General features: G+C 41.2%; 1 protein-coding gene and 1 long non-coding RNA gene across 2 annotated transcripts in view; one reads left to right on the top strand and one right to left on the bottom strand.

Moving 5' to 3' along the window:
- The window catches only part of LOC111857511 (uncharacterized), a 42,164-nt gene that overhangs the window by 12,896 nt on the left and 15,071 nt on the right, over positions 1-14,197 (bottom strand). The gene's annotated exons all lie outside the window — the stretch shown is intronic.
- On the top strand, positions 10,436-12,659 carry nkx2.7 (NK2 transcription factor related 7). The gene is made up of 2 exons (XM_023838453.2): positions 10,436-10,907; positions 11,759-12,659. Exons 1-2 carry the CDS (start codon positions 10,610-10,612, stop codon positions 12,352-12,354), a joined length of 894 nt encoding a protein of 297 aa, XP_023694221.1. The 5' UTR covers positions 10,436-10,609; the 3' UTR covers positions 12,355-12,659.

The following is a 14,197-nucleotide window of genomic DNA, read 5'->3' as shown; positions in this document are numbered from 1 at the left end:
AAATGTATAATTTATGCTACTACTACCTTAATATTCAAACAGATATTTCTTACCAAAACCCCCATCCGGGGGTAACACCCCTGCCTGAGACTCCAGACCCGCTCCAACCCAGGCCAGGATAAGCAGCTGGCACGTGGATCTGTAGCTTTCTTAGCAAACTGATAGAAATGTCGTAATTCGGATGTCATAATTCTTATACGATAAAATCTACCAAAACTGAATACAGAGTAGAATTTATCATTAATTCCAGAATATTAATGCATAATGAGTAGTAGCCAGAGGTCTGGTAACTGTAGAGGCCTTTCTTTGTGCACCATAGCTCAAAATACTCGCTATGATGTCTGCAAAACCAGCACTGACACAAAGAACCTTTCAGTACCTTGGTTACATGGTGTTTGACTGAGCCCCCATGCGTGCTAGCTATCTAAAAAGTCATATAAATCTTTATCAATTGGTTATCTTGTCTTTGTGGGGAATAGAAACATCATTCTAGGGAAGCAAATGTAATGTTTGTGAGATGAGAATGTTTTGCTGCTGGCACAGAAACATCTATCCGGAAGAAAGACTGGAAACAATGGTTTGGTTTCCCATATTCACAGGATAAGGCGCCGTCAGTGTAGAGCATCATGTCTCTCAGGCTGAGGGATTTTTTTATTTGTTATTTTGCCACATTCCCTCTATATGGAAAATAGTTTCCTTTTAGAATAAGCAAAACGTATCAAACAACATAAAACGAACCATCATGGAATGAAAACAATTTACAGTCCTTTTCATCGGCTGTCACAACATCGTAAGGCCTTGTTAATTCATTTTTTTTACAGCATACAACGCAAAACAAAGACTTTTGTGCAACATCCTGTTTTCCCCCCTTTTTTGCCATGATAATAACGGAAAACAAACCATGCTGATTTACAATCAGCTGCAATACCGTGGCGACACTCACTGATGAGGAAATTCTGAGGAGTGAACATTAAACAACCTCAAGAGTGGTCTACAAAACAGAGCCCCCCCGCCATAGTGATGTTGCCAAAAAAACGTGAGTGAATTAACATCAGAGACGGACCTCAAATGAGACCAAAGATGGACACTACAAAGGTGTAGTGAATTCAGTGACTTCAGGCCATGAAGGTAGGACGGCCAGGACAACGGGGTATGAGATCCCGGTTGCTCCAAAGGGCCATGGGGGTCCATCCTAACGGCGGCAGGTCTGTCAGCACAAGGAGCAGGGAGCAGTGTCTGTGATGAAGAGCAGAACACCCTTCCCACGGGTCCTGGCCCCTGCAGCTCACAGAAATCCACCGGTGATTTAACATTCTCTCACTGCTTATCCTCCGCTTCCTTTACGACATGTCATACGTTTCCTAATTTTACTGCAGTGTGGACCAATTTCAACACATAAATCTATACAAAATAGATTAATCCTCTACCTATTAATCCTTTTTTTTGGGGGGGGGGGGGGGGGGGGTAGAGTTGACCTTATTCCTGAGCACTGCACTGGAGATACTCACAGGTTCACTGGGACGTGTCATCACTTAAGAGGCAGAATTCGGGTACGAAGTTAGACCCTACATTAGCAATACACTCGGGACCATATAACTTTCAAATATAATATGTTGACTTTAAGAAGAATCTAATTAAAGTGTGTGACACACCAGGGTGTGTGTAGCTTGGGGAGTGTTCAGGGATGGGAAGTGCCAGTATAAGCCTTTGTTTCAGGTACCACAAAAGCCTGGATTTAAAAGAACTTCCACCGTTCCCCTCCTTGCCATCCCTTGGAGCCTCTGCACTGACTCTCTAATTGGTCCTCGCCTGGCTTGATTGGGCCAGTGCGGCTGTAGCTGGGGGCAGTGAGGGGCAGGACCGGGCTGCCTTTCTGGCATGAATATGCGCACATTTTTTAGCTTTATATTTGTTTCAGCTAAGCAACCTGCGCCACACCTTAAAACTTAGCTTCAGCTATTGTAGCCAAACACAGATAAATGTACCAAAAAGCACAAAGGGTGTAGTAGCAAAATCTGACACGTGTGATGAGATGAAATGGACTGACATGTGCAGAGGCGTACCGAGCATTTCTGGGCCGTCTGACAAAATGTCACCTTGTTTGCCCCTCCCAGTATAATTTTACATATTGAGCGGCCCCTTTAAAGTGCTGGGGCCAGTGAATCTTCCAGGGTATCCAGGCCCCTGGACATGATCGGCCTGCAAAGACCAGAGGGTTGGAAAAAAAAAATCACACTGAGTCTGGTGATATACAGTATTTATACAAGTCATGTACAGTTAAAAGAGCTACATATATACAGGTGTGTGTGTCTGCTAAGAATGAGATCAGACCTTGTGTTCCGGAGATTTACTAGCTGGGGAGCGTGCATCAGTCCCCAACTCTGAGAGAGGGTCGCAAACTGAAAGGTCCCGCCGAGAAATTCTCTTATGTGTTAAAATCACTGTTTCTTGAATGCTGCTAAATCAGAAAAAAAAAACTTTTCTTCAGGCCTTAAACCTCATTATGGTAGGTGGGGGGGGGGGGTCTGCAGATATATAACACCAGGACATCATTCATACCAGCATTGTGTGGTCTGGCTATGACTGCACTCCTTAAGGTGACAGGCACTCTGACCTGGGGGGTTGGGGGTTGGTTCTGGAGGTGTGGAGACACAAAAGCTACCACTGTACCATTCTAAAAGGCAGGCGATGGGGAAAGGGGACCCTCTATTGGCCACGTGTGGGATCAGGACTGGAATTAGCCTCTCTGATTAGCCGTCACTCCGGCTGCTTCAAACCTCTCTACTGTTCAAGGTAATCTAATCCAGCCACCACCCCCACCCCCAAGTCAATTCACATTTTTGACCAGTTCCACCACCTGCGCACCTGATTTTACTGGCCAACTAATTATAAAGTCCCAGTTTAACTGGCTCTGGCAAGCAGGTGGGCTGGAGTAAAATGCGGACTGGCCCTGAGGGGCTGAGGATTGGCTGGAGGACCACTGGGCTACATCACCTGAATTCTGCAGATAAAAGGCAGGAGTGACATTTTTCCATCCATTGTGTGCAAAAGCTACAGGCCTTTCTGTCTCTGCTGCTCATTCTGCTTCTTAGCTGGGGGGGGCAGGGGGACAAAATGACTGAAACACCACATGAAAAAGGATTTCAACTTTGATGTAACTAAATCACAATTACAAAAATGGCTACGAAGGTGACTCACGTCAGGCTGAAGGCCAATTAGCAGCATGTGTCGGCCGTAAAAAGGGCTGACGATCCGCACTTTGATATGCGAGTTTTCGAAGTAACTTGAGGAAAGTAGCCGACTTCACGTCGATGCCAAATATTTGGCACCCAAATCGCAGGCACATCGGTGACAAGCACAAAATTATTCAATGTGTCAAGGGGCGCGGTCTCTAAAATTATGACATCATGTGCCAAACGTCATGGGTCAAACGGTACCAGGCAAAGAAACAGCATCATCCTCAGAGATGGCCGGACACATAGCATCGCTGCTAAACAACTGAATCAGCATCTCTGTAACTCAGTCTTAACTGAAATTACGTCACAAGCTTCACAGAGTAGGAATCTGTGGCTGAGCTGCTCTCTGGACGCAGCTTGTACCCTTTTTCCTACATTGGGATGAGTTTAATTTCAGGAGAAACACAAAGGACGCCGCCAACTCACAACATCTGTCGCCAGCGGTTAAAAAGTGTAGGAGGGGGGCCCATAATGGTATGAGCAGCCACCTTACGGGAATCGTTAGGTCCAATGATTTCATCACACGACGGGCAGGGGATACAACATTTTACTGGACATTGTTCCCACGTTAAATCCCCATATTCTGAGATTATAATGCCCAAAAATACACTGCTAGCTAAATTAAAAGGTGGCTTTCACGACCTCCAGGATGATGTCTGATGCCTTCCATGGCCTCTCTGTTCTGCCATAAATGAGGAGGACACCGTGAATGATTCGGGGGACTCATACGTGGACAAGGACCCTGGAACATACCGGCAGCCTGGGGCTCGGGGTTGCAGGACTTCACACCTTGTGTGAAGCAGATTTCCAGTCCCTTCAACTCAATACTGTAAGCTGTCCATATTGAAAAATGGCCCAAAATCATCGCAAACAGCTCAGGACCTGTACGACAGCGTTCCGAGGAGGACTGGAGAGGTTCTGAAGGCAAAGGGAGGCCTTGGTTCTTACTGGGTCATTGATATTAAAATGTTGTTGGGTATCTGTGTAATTTTGTCCACACTAGGCAGTTACCTTCAGTTTTTTTTTTTTTTTTTTTTTAAATTCATTTTCCTAACTATGCTTTTAAATAGCGTATAATGTTACCTACGTATAGGGTTATGTATTTAATGAGGCAATCCATTTTAAATGCCTTACTCAAAAGAACAACAATGGGTAATTTTCCCCTCTCTCCTCGTGGCAAAATGAATTTCCTTCCTTCTTCATTTCACCAAAAAAATGCCACCATTTCAGATCCTAAATTCAAAAGCCCTGTCCTCGGGCCACATATAAATACGTTTACGAATGCATCTGCACTTATATCCCTACGCATATGTGTATATATGCACGTACCCGGGTGTGTGCGCCCAATTAACTTCATCAATAATACGCAGCCCGTCAATCTTGCCTTCTCTTGTCCCAACAACTTCCTGTCTGAGAGTAAGTGGCGCAGCCCAGAGAGCGATGGCTGTAGCTCGCTGGAAACAGGAGATGGACGACAGCTCCGCTCACTGGAATTCGAAACCTCTGCTACCTGGGCGTCATGCAGATACTGCCGATTAAAATTCACCTGGGGTTGGGATTGAAAGACAGTAATCCATCAGTTTCAATTAAATTTAAAAACCCGTCACGAAACAAAATCTTTTCAAAAGTTGTGGGTTTTGTTTCCATTGTACCTGATATTTATCGGTTTTTTCTTTTATCACAATGTTGCATCATAATGCAACATACCCACAAACATTAAGACAAATCTGCTATTTATTAGCCCAACATCCGCAATTAACGCCAATAAACAGGATGGTATCACTTTAGTGTTTGTAAATGATCCCTACAGTAGCTTTCTGAAACCAAGTACCTTTAGCTAATTGGTTTAGTTGTGGGTTTGGCCACTTGAAGTCAATTACGCTAAGACAATGGAGGGGGAGGGGCATGTATACAAAAACAAACAAACAAACAAACAAACATCACACAGCAAGCTAACGCTAAAAAGCCACATAGAAGCCCCAAACCCACCTGAAAGTGACTGGATTCGTTTTTTTTTTCAGTTTCCACTGAGGGCGAAGTGCTGGCTGTTATCTTCTGCAGAAGACCTTCTAAGGGTCTTTTTGTTGTTATTGTGTCTCACTGTGCGAGAGTGTCAGTAAGCGTGTCTGTTGTCCGTATGTATGCATGTACAGGTTCACGACTTATGTAACAAACAGAGACGGCAGTCGCACTGTCGCCTTGCTTTCTCTCTTTAACAAAAAACTTTTTGTATGTTTGTATCCATGTTGACATGGGGAAGGGAACTGTAATGAGACTGATGATAAGAAGTCCCCACAATGATGGCACCGTCTACGTGTCACTTTTGTGTGTGTTGTTCCTCTTTAAAGACTTAAACTTGATTAGCATTCAAACTGGAACCTAAAAACCTCTCGTAACTAGCAAGTATATAAAAAAAATTTAAGTGACCAGAAAGTATCAATCATTCGCTGGAGAATAATGGATTTCCCTATGCTACCCATAATGCCTTTCTGCTAGAATCTCTCCCAGCCTGTCAGGCAGTACGCAGGCCTGGGAGGGAGGCCCCCACGCTCTCTGAGGCCGTCTTTGGCACTCTGTGATAGTTATGCGGGCTGTCAGTGGGGAAAAAGAACACACACCATCAGGTGTATTTCAGAAATTGCATGTGTATGGGATTACGCTGAAAAGGGAAGATTTCCGATTGAGAAGTTCTTCTTTCTCAAAGATCGGAATCTCAAATAACACTTTGATGAAGATCTCTGGTGACAAATTGGTCGGGAGAAGGATCTTTCTGGCATACCTCAATAGATCTGAAAACTTGACTCTCCTTTCAGTAGCTATCAGCCACCTATGCTCCTTTATGATTAATTAGGGTATTTTGTGGCAATCGTTACTTAACTTGCTTCTTGTGTTACGGTGACGGAACAAATGGCGGGATTAAGTAAGGGGGATCCTCTGTAAGACTAGAGGAGCCGCCGAAGCTCTGGGTGGGTAGCGTCGGCTCGGTGCTCTGAGCGTTCACACAGCATGGAGGCGCAATTAAGTCATTAAGTCATCAAACTGGACACTTTCAAATCCCCCAGGTTCTCCCTCGTTCCACTTCTGAGCTTCCCTGGACTGCAAAGGTTGACAATGAAACAATAGCGGTCCAGTTTTTTGTTACACCTCGGTGGGTTAGCGAATACGCCTTCTGCGATAATTTCTCTGGAACTGTACGATATTAATTTCTGTCCCTGCCAAAATACAACACTAAAGAACACATATTAAGGATTGATTGTTGCAGTTTTTCCTGGATACAAATCATCTTATCAGCGGTAATCATACAAAGACATTTGCATGAAAAACGTGCCTTTCAAGTGCCATATAAATTTATTACCCACACAAACATATTAAGATACTTCACAAGTATATATATACACAAGTAAATATACTCATATATGAATATGTGTTACTAATTTATGAGCTACATCATCACCATTTTACAATTATATCAGTTGGCGTTCACACGCGGATCGAAACATTAAACACAACATCCATTATTTACATATTAGTTCTGAGTTGATGATATCTCTTAGATACGAATTTTCAGGGTTTGATGTGCAGTTTATGGGGATATGTAGACCTTAAAAAAAGAACTTTTAGGGATATAGAACCAGACATTTAACCACGTAGTAAAATGACAGGTTTGAACCCCCACCCTCAGAAATTTGTTAGCTATCGAGCATGTAGCCACGTAGTTAAATCACGAGATTGAACCGCCTCGAAATTTGCTTCAGCCTTTCGGTCAGCAAAATCTAAGTAAGGGGACCTCCCTTCCTAAACGAAAAAATCTACTGGGGGGTGCTGGTCCCTCCACGAAATTTATTTCTGGCTACTGTTCGGAAAATTCGGCAGGTTAACATATTTATCTTGCATTTACCCATTGTTAAAACGCTAAAATAAACAGCTAGCCGCTGTTATTATGAGGCAAAATTAGATAAAATAACGGACCAGTATTGATGTCCTAAGAAGTTCCAGAAAACTTTAATCTTTTATTCGTTAGTAATTTACCGGTGGCTGTCAGATAGGCTACATGCAAGTCGAGGTTTGTACTGTAGGTTTTGAAAGATTGAAAATAGTGGACCTGTACGGTGAAATATAAAATATCATTTATCAGTAAACATAACATTAACATAATGCAATGCAACATAATACATAGGAAAAAGACCACAGTTGGAATTTTAACTATAGCGTCATATTTTATTTTGTAATAAAAAAAAAAATAAAAAAAAAAAGATGCCGAACATATTTACATTTTCTTTATTAGGGAAGCAGTATAGAACATTTCGGTTATTAGACAGATGATCTACTTAGATATCTGCTTTGATATTTACTTAATATTACCATTATTGAAGTTGTCTCGCAGATCGTGCCCACAGCCGCCTCAGATTGGTCTATGATGGCTCCCGTGTTGATGGGGCCACATCGCTTTAACTCAACCGCACTGTGAATTTCTGCTTAGTATAAATTATAGGGCATTCTAACCTGTAACCTGTACCTCATTTAATATAATTTAAATTACGGTTTAATCCAGCGTCCATAGGGAAAAATAAGAAACACATAACTGCTGAAATCAAATTTTAAAATAATTCGTTTAAACCCTCATACATAAAACCACCGCCGGTTTTTATATTTATTGAAATTAATACCAATAATAATAAGAAGAAGAATAAGAAGTTACAAGTTCTTTTCAGACATACAGCTCGTGAAAGTAAAATTGCATTATTCTGAGACTAAAAAAATATACGTGAGATTTTATGTCTGGCGTTTTCCTCCTTTAACCGTATTAGACAGAAAAGCAAAAACATGTGCAATACGCCTAATTATAGTGAAGAACAAAAAAGAGTATTACCGATCCTTAGGCATGCGTATTATTGGTATGGTACCAAAAAGCATTTGTTGAAACACGTGGGCCTATACTAAACAAAAACAGCAACGACGACAATAACAACAACAACAATTTATTATTATTATTAAATTGAGAAGAAATAACAATGACAATGACAATAACAATGTCGACGACAAACTCTAGTTGCCGTCGGCTGGTCTCCGACTGAAACACTGAAGCGAGAAGGCCTCCTCATCTGCAGTCCGCCTTTAGTGCCGGGGAGCTTCGTCCGGAGTTCTGAAGCCGTTTTCTCTGTTTGGCTACCTTTTCTCCTCGATAACATCGTATTATCCGTAATATCACCGTAAACACCGGTTAGCATATTCTGCTGAACTTTGCTAGAATGTTTGTGTTCCTCACTTCAACTAAACGAAAATTGATAATAATAATAATAATAATAATAATAATAATAATAATGACACTTGTTCCCTTTGTGTGGTCTTTGGCTTGAAATTACACTATGTGGAAGTCCAACGGAAGAACCACCGGGAGACACGGCAGCGGGAATCGCAGGAGGCGGCAGCGCGCTTCCCAGCTCCCCTACTGTCCTGTAATCCCTTTGAGACACAGCTCATTATGGTAGGATGAAGCCATTTTCCTGGACCGTTCTTGTTCATCTCGGTCTCAGCCAAGCATTGCGGCCTGGCGCCGCGGCCTCTTCACATCCACAACATCAGGTGTAATGTTACTGTTTGTTGTGGCCTGTGTAGACTAATAGTTTGTTGGACGTCTGTGTTGGTGTAAACCAGCGGAACATACACCTTGCGTGGCCGGGTCAGCCAACCGTGAGGACCTGTATACTAATTTAGCACAGTTTCAATAAACACAAAGCCAAAGGATGTATTCTTTGAGGGATCATTTTAACGCTTCTTTCGTTAGCATCTGGCAAGTTTATTTTGGATCGCAATGACGGGGACGTAATGCAGCTAGGATAACCCTGATAGAGAATTTGGGACATAGTACTTGGAACCCTGAAATCTTTTCTCGTGTTTGCTTAGACTCGCTGAAGAAGAGATTATTTACTTTAACTGAGACCATTTAAAGCTCTGTAAATCATTAGGAGAACACAAAAAAACAACACGACAGTCTGTTTAAATGGCACGCAAATACATTTGTATGCACGAGTTCCCTTGTTCTAAAAGGCCCGTGCCTTTAAGATTTTACTCTGTATCAGATCTTCTAGTCTAAAAGAACGGCATTATCATAATATTGTTTGTGATATTCATTATTGTATTTGAGGTTATCCGGCGTTAATTTAGACTAATTAAAATCATACAGACTTTTAAAAACAATTTTACCCAACCGCATATAATAATAGACCTATTACAAATACGGCTGAAATATACAGAAGCAAATGTATAAATGTTACTTCAAAAAAATTACTTTTTCGTCACTGAAATAAAAAGATACCGAGGTTTCACTCAGTACATAGGGGTTAATTCTGAACATCCAGTACCTAAAAATGCAAACATACATTCTAAGAATTCGTCCTAGTTTATTGGCACACAGTACCAGCGATGATGAGCTTCTTCAAAGCCTCTTGCCTTGCCTATCCAGTCGTCTTATTTTAACATAAACATGACATTGAAGGAAGAACTTACTTAATTTTTATAATTCCTCGATTCCCTTCCTATTGTTCTGTCAGTTTGACTCTTTCACCATCTCATAGTACTACCAACTATCAGTATAGGATCCATCGATAAGCAAAACAAACACTGATCAAATAGCCCCGACGAAACCCCGTAAGGGGCTAATAGTGTCTGAAACCGGCTATGAGCAGTGATCGTCGGAAGTGGTGCTGTGAAACGATCTGGATAATGTCCAGAGCTCCAAACATATCAGTGCCATTTAGTGAAGAAAAAACACCATATTATCAACATTCTTACAAATTTAAAAAGTATAATATCTAAAGCTTAGCCTTTATTTATAATGCGTATTTACCATCGAATGAACACATCTGCATTATGGTGAGTACAACTGGTAGTGGATGGGGTGGGGGTTATGAGGAAATACGGCAGGTACACCTGCAACCCGCTTTTGATATCAATACAGCACCCCCAATCATTTCGCCGAAGAAAAAGACATCCAACAGGAACGAGGCACATACACATAATTTGACCAAATGAAGATTAAGTACAGAAGTGAATAACTGGGGTGTATTTCTGGACAAAGGCTGCGCTTCTGCATTCCGACCACTCCGTCCTGGATGGAAATGGGTGTGGTTTTAAAAAAAAAAGCCAGATTTAAGTGTGCCCAGTACCACGTGCTCATTGCTTGGCTAATGGCTGTTGGAGGAAGTGCTCAGTACTGAAAAGGTAAACCCCGGCCGAGGGGAAGCCCACCGCACAAAGATTGAACAACTGTTGCGCCAACTTGTCAAATGAACTAAGGTCTTGATGCGGCTTTAAAATCTGCTATAGATTCACGCTATATTTTTCTCGAGAAGTCTCTCCGGTTGTTGCCAGTGATGCTTCCTAGTCCTATGACTTCTACGCCGTTCTCTGTTAAGGACATTCTCAAGTTGGAGCAACAGAACTCCCACCACGCTTTCCATCAGCAAGGATTTTTTCTTCCAGACCAGGATGTCCCACCTATTCAGTCTTCGCAGTGCATGCAGCAAAGCATGGAGGTCCTGTACAGTCCGGAGAAACCGCCGTGCACGCCGGCCGGACAAGCAAAATTCCCCGTAAAGTCGGACAGCTTTGACATCCTGAGGGGGCATTGTAGCTCACCGCTGGAAGAGAGTGATCCGAGCGACGACCCAGGTGAGCGGCGTCACCGTCGCGCTTACTCCAACTATATTTCAGTCGGAGCGTTGTACAAAATAATAATATGGAATTCGTTTAAAATATGTACCATCATTTACATTTGTACTTAATCTGCGAATAATGTGCGTATTGTCATTTTCTATATTAACACTGGTACATTTGTAGGTATATGAGATGTTACAGTCTCTCAAAATTAATACTTCTTGTAAATTGATGTGCTTTTATTTGCTGCCAGAAACGAATAAACTTTCAAATAAACTTGCAGCAAAACATTAATCTCACAAACAATATGCGCAAGCACTATATACATGAAGTGAACAGTATACAAGATACTGCGAAAGCAACGTACAAGGCTGGCACGTGAAAGAAGGGTTTAAATAACCTTATTGTGGAACCGTGTACAGTATAGCTGTAAGTCAGGCGTTACGTGGCTTTGGCGTGAAATGTAAAGACGAAATTGCTATTGGGAAATGTCTAATTATTTTCAGGTCACGAATAATGTTACTTTCGGTTTTAAACAAAACAATAATTGCATAGCAAAAAATTATACATAGTGTGTATGATAAAAATTGAATATATCCTAGCTATTGATATACATTCAACGACGTTTTAACTTTTAAAATACCAAAGTTCTTTGAGGATATAAGACATCTGTCATATTACGTTTTTATTCATTCAGCCAGTTTTACAAATCCGTTATTTACGCTACATCTTCAATCATACATTCATGTTTTGCTTGAGGCCTTGCAGCATATGGAACAGCCGTCCTGCGCATCTTAGTTTTTGCCATTAATTTTAAAGCATTAACTGAGCATCTCTTGAAATTACCTCTTTTTTTTGTATTGCAGGCACCTGTGTGCATGGCGACTCGCCGGACTGTAACAAGAAGAGCGACGACATTTTCTCGGACCGACCGAAGCAAAGACAGCGCAGGAAGCCGCGGGTCCTCTTCTCTCAGACGCAGGTGTTCGAGCTGGAGCGTCGCTTCAAACAGCAGCGGTACCTGTCTGCGCCTGAGCGCGACCACCTCGCCGGCGTCCTCAAGCTCACCTCCACCCAAGTTAAAATCTGGTTCCAGAACCGGAGATATAAGTGTAAGCGGCAGAGACAAGATAAGTCCCTTGAATTAGCTGGACATCCTCCCCCACCACGAAGGGTGGCAGTGCCGGTGCTCGTGCGGGATGGCAAACCTTGCCTAACGGGATCGCAGACATACACCCCCCCATACAACGTAACAGTTGGCACTTATCAGTACAACACCTATTATGGCGGCTACGGCAACAATCCGTACAGTTGCAGTTATCCAGGGGTGCCAGCCGGCCCTAGTGCCACACAAGCCAGCGGCCACATTGTGAATATGAATCTCGGCATGGGCAACGCGGATGGAACCTTGAGCCAACAGGGACACTTTCAGGCAACATTACAAGGAATTAGAGCGTGGTGAGAACTAACAAATGGAGCTCTCGTGTCTAAGTGACCCCTTTTTAGAAGAACATACGAAATGACAATTAAGCAACAGCACACCCGATGTCAATTTTACTGAGCTGATTTTTGTTTTGTTTTGTTTTTTTTTTGTTTTTGGATTTAACAAATCCTGGCTGTGTCTAACTAAAGAGTAAACAAAAATGAGGATAAGTTTATATATATTTTTTTGTAAAATATGTCCATTATTTTCAAACAGTATATGATTTTATACTTTTGTATTTAGGCAATGGAATGATAGAATAAAGGCGAATGTGTTGTTTCTTACTTGAACCGTTTGTTTATTTAGTCAAGATTGCTTATGGTGTTTCCGAGCACAAAATCATTGTAAATGTTTGTAGTATTAAAATTTAAAACTCTGAAGCACCATATTTGTATTTTAGAAGGGAACGTACATCGAATAAATAAACGCTTAATAAATGGAACAGAACAAACCCATGTCATTAAAAGGAGTTTGTGTAATCAAGTACACTCTTATTTTTAATTTAAACTAGCCTAAATGCTTTATAAGTAATTTTTTTTTTCGTCAATTGTAAATTAACGACGGGTTGTTTCAATCTCCTCCGGGTTTCCGTACTAAGAGATTATGGCATTCTTAAATAACAAACGGCAAATTGTTTCACACAAAGTAAATTTGGATTACATTTAAATATACGCCCTAGTTACAATCTCACCAAATTATTTAAGAAATTAATTAAAAATGAGAAATTCTTTATTATAATCATGAAAATGTTTTTATAATCTTTACAAACTTTGCGTATATTATTGCAGATAGATGCACACGACACTATTGTATTAATATTTTAGAAACAAGTAAAAGTATACATACGTTTAATGGATCGTTTAAATGATAACGGTGTGTGTTAATTCTTCTCTTCACATTTATATCAAAAGACTAACAAATCCACGATAGGTAACAGGTAGAGTAAAATAAGGTATAACTACGAGCAAACGTTAAAATACATTATGGGCTAGTATGCAGAAAACGCTAACGTCAAACTGAAATTTTACGCATTTAAGCGAAACTTTTTAACAAAATATATTTCTAAACCTCCCCCGCATGTTTATTTGATCATCACCAACTATCTGTGCTCCCATTAAAAAACAATTAGGCCTAACCTATAGGCTATTACTGATTGAAACATTACTAGAAACCATTTAAAATACGCAAAGACTGATATGCTTTTAACCACTGTGATTGTTATCATTATCAGATTAAACTAATATAGACCAATTTCTAGGGAGACAGTCTAGTGTTAAATGCAAGGTAAAATTACTAAACTATCTATATTCCTGCTTTATAACACAACAATGGACTAATATTTCCTAGTCCCTCTGTGTAAAAAGCTGTTGATTTAACCGATTCTTAAAGCTGGCCGCAATCTTAATTCTATCAAATTGGGAGGTCATTATTGTCCTACGGTCAAAACATCAGAACAATAGCAGAGAAGCGCGATAAGGCTAGAGAACCTGGCCGGCAGAGGAGCGCAGGTAAGAGTAAATAAACCCGCAGACACACTGGCTCTGCTTCTCTTGTAGCTTTCGATCAAACAAGGAAACATTACCAATCCGATTAATTTGCAATCGATCTGAGTGCGAGATACAAGCGCCACTTGAGCTGCTCAGAGCTAAACGGTTTAGATTAATTTGGAAGTCATAAGGGGAAGGATTCCCTACGCGACTGGCGGAGATTCCGCGTTTCCTCTCACAAAATGTCTAAATCTGACTGTGGCGTTACTACGTATGTCAATATACAAAAATTGCCAAACAGATTCATATATTAAGATTTTTAAAGAGGTTTAAAA

The sequence above is a fragment of the Paramormyrops kingsleyae genome, chromosome 2 (assembly GCF_048594095.1).
Source record: "Paramormyrops kingsleyae isolate MSU_618 chromosome 2, PKINGS_0.4, whole genome shotgun sequence".
Lineage (NCBI taxonomy): Eukaryota > Metazoa > Chordata > Actinopteri > Osteoglossiformes > Mormyridae > Paramormyrops > Paramormyrops kingsleyae.
This window is presented reverse-complemented; position numbering and strand designations above follow the sequence as displayed.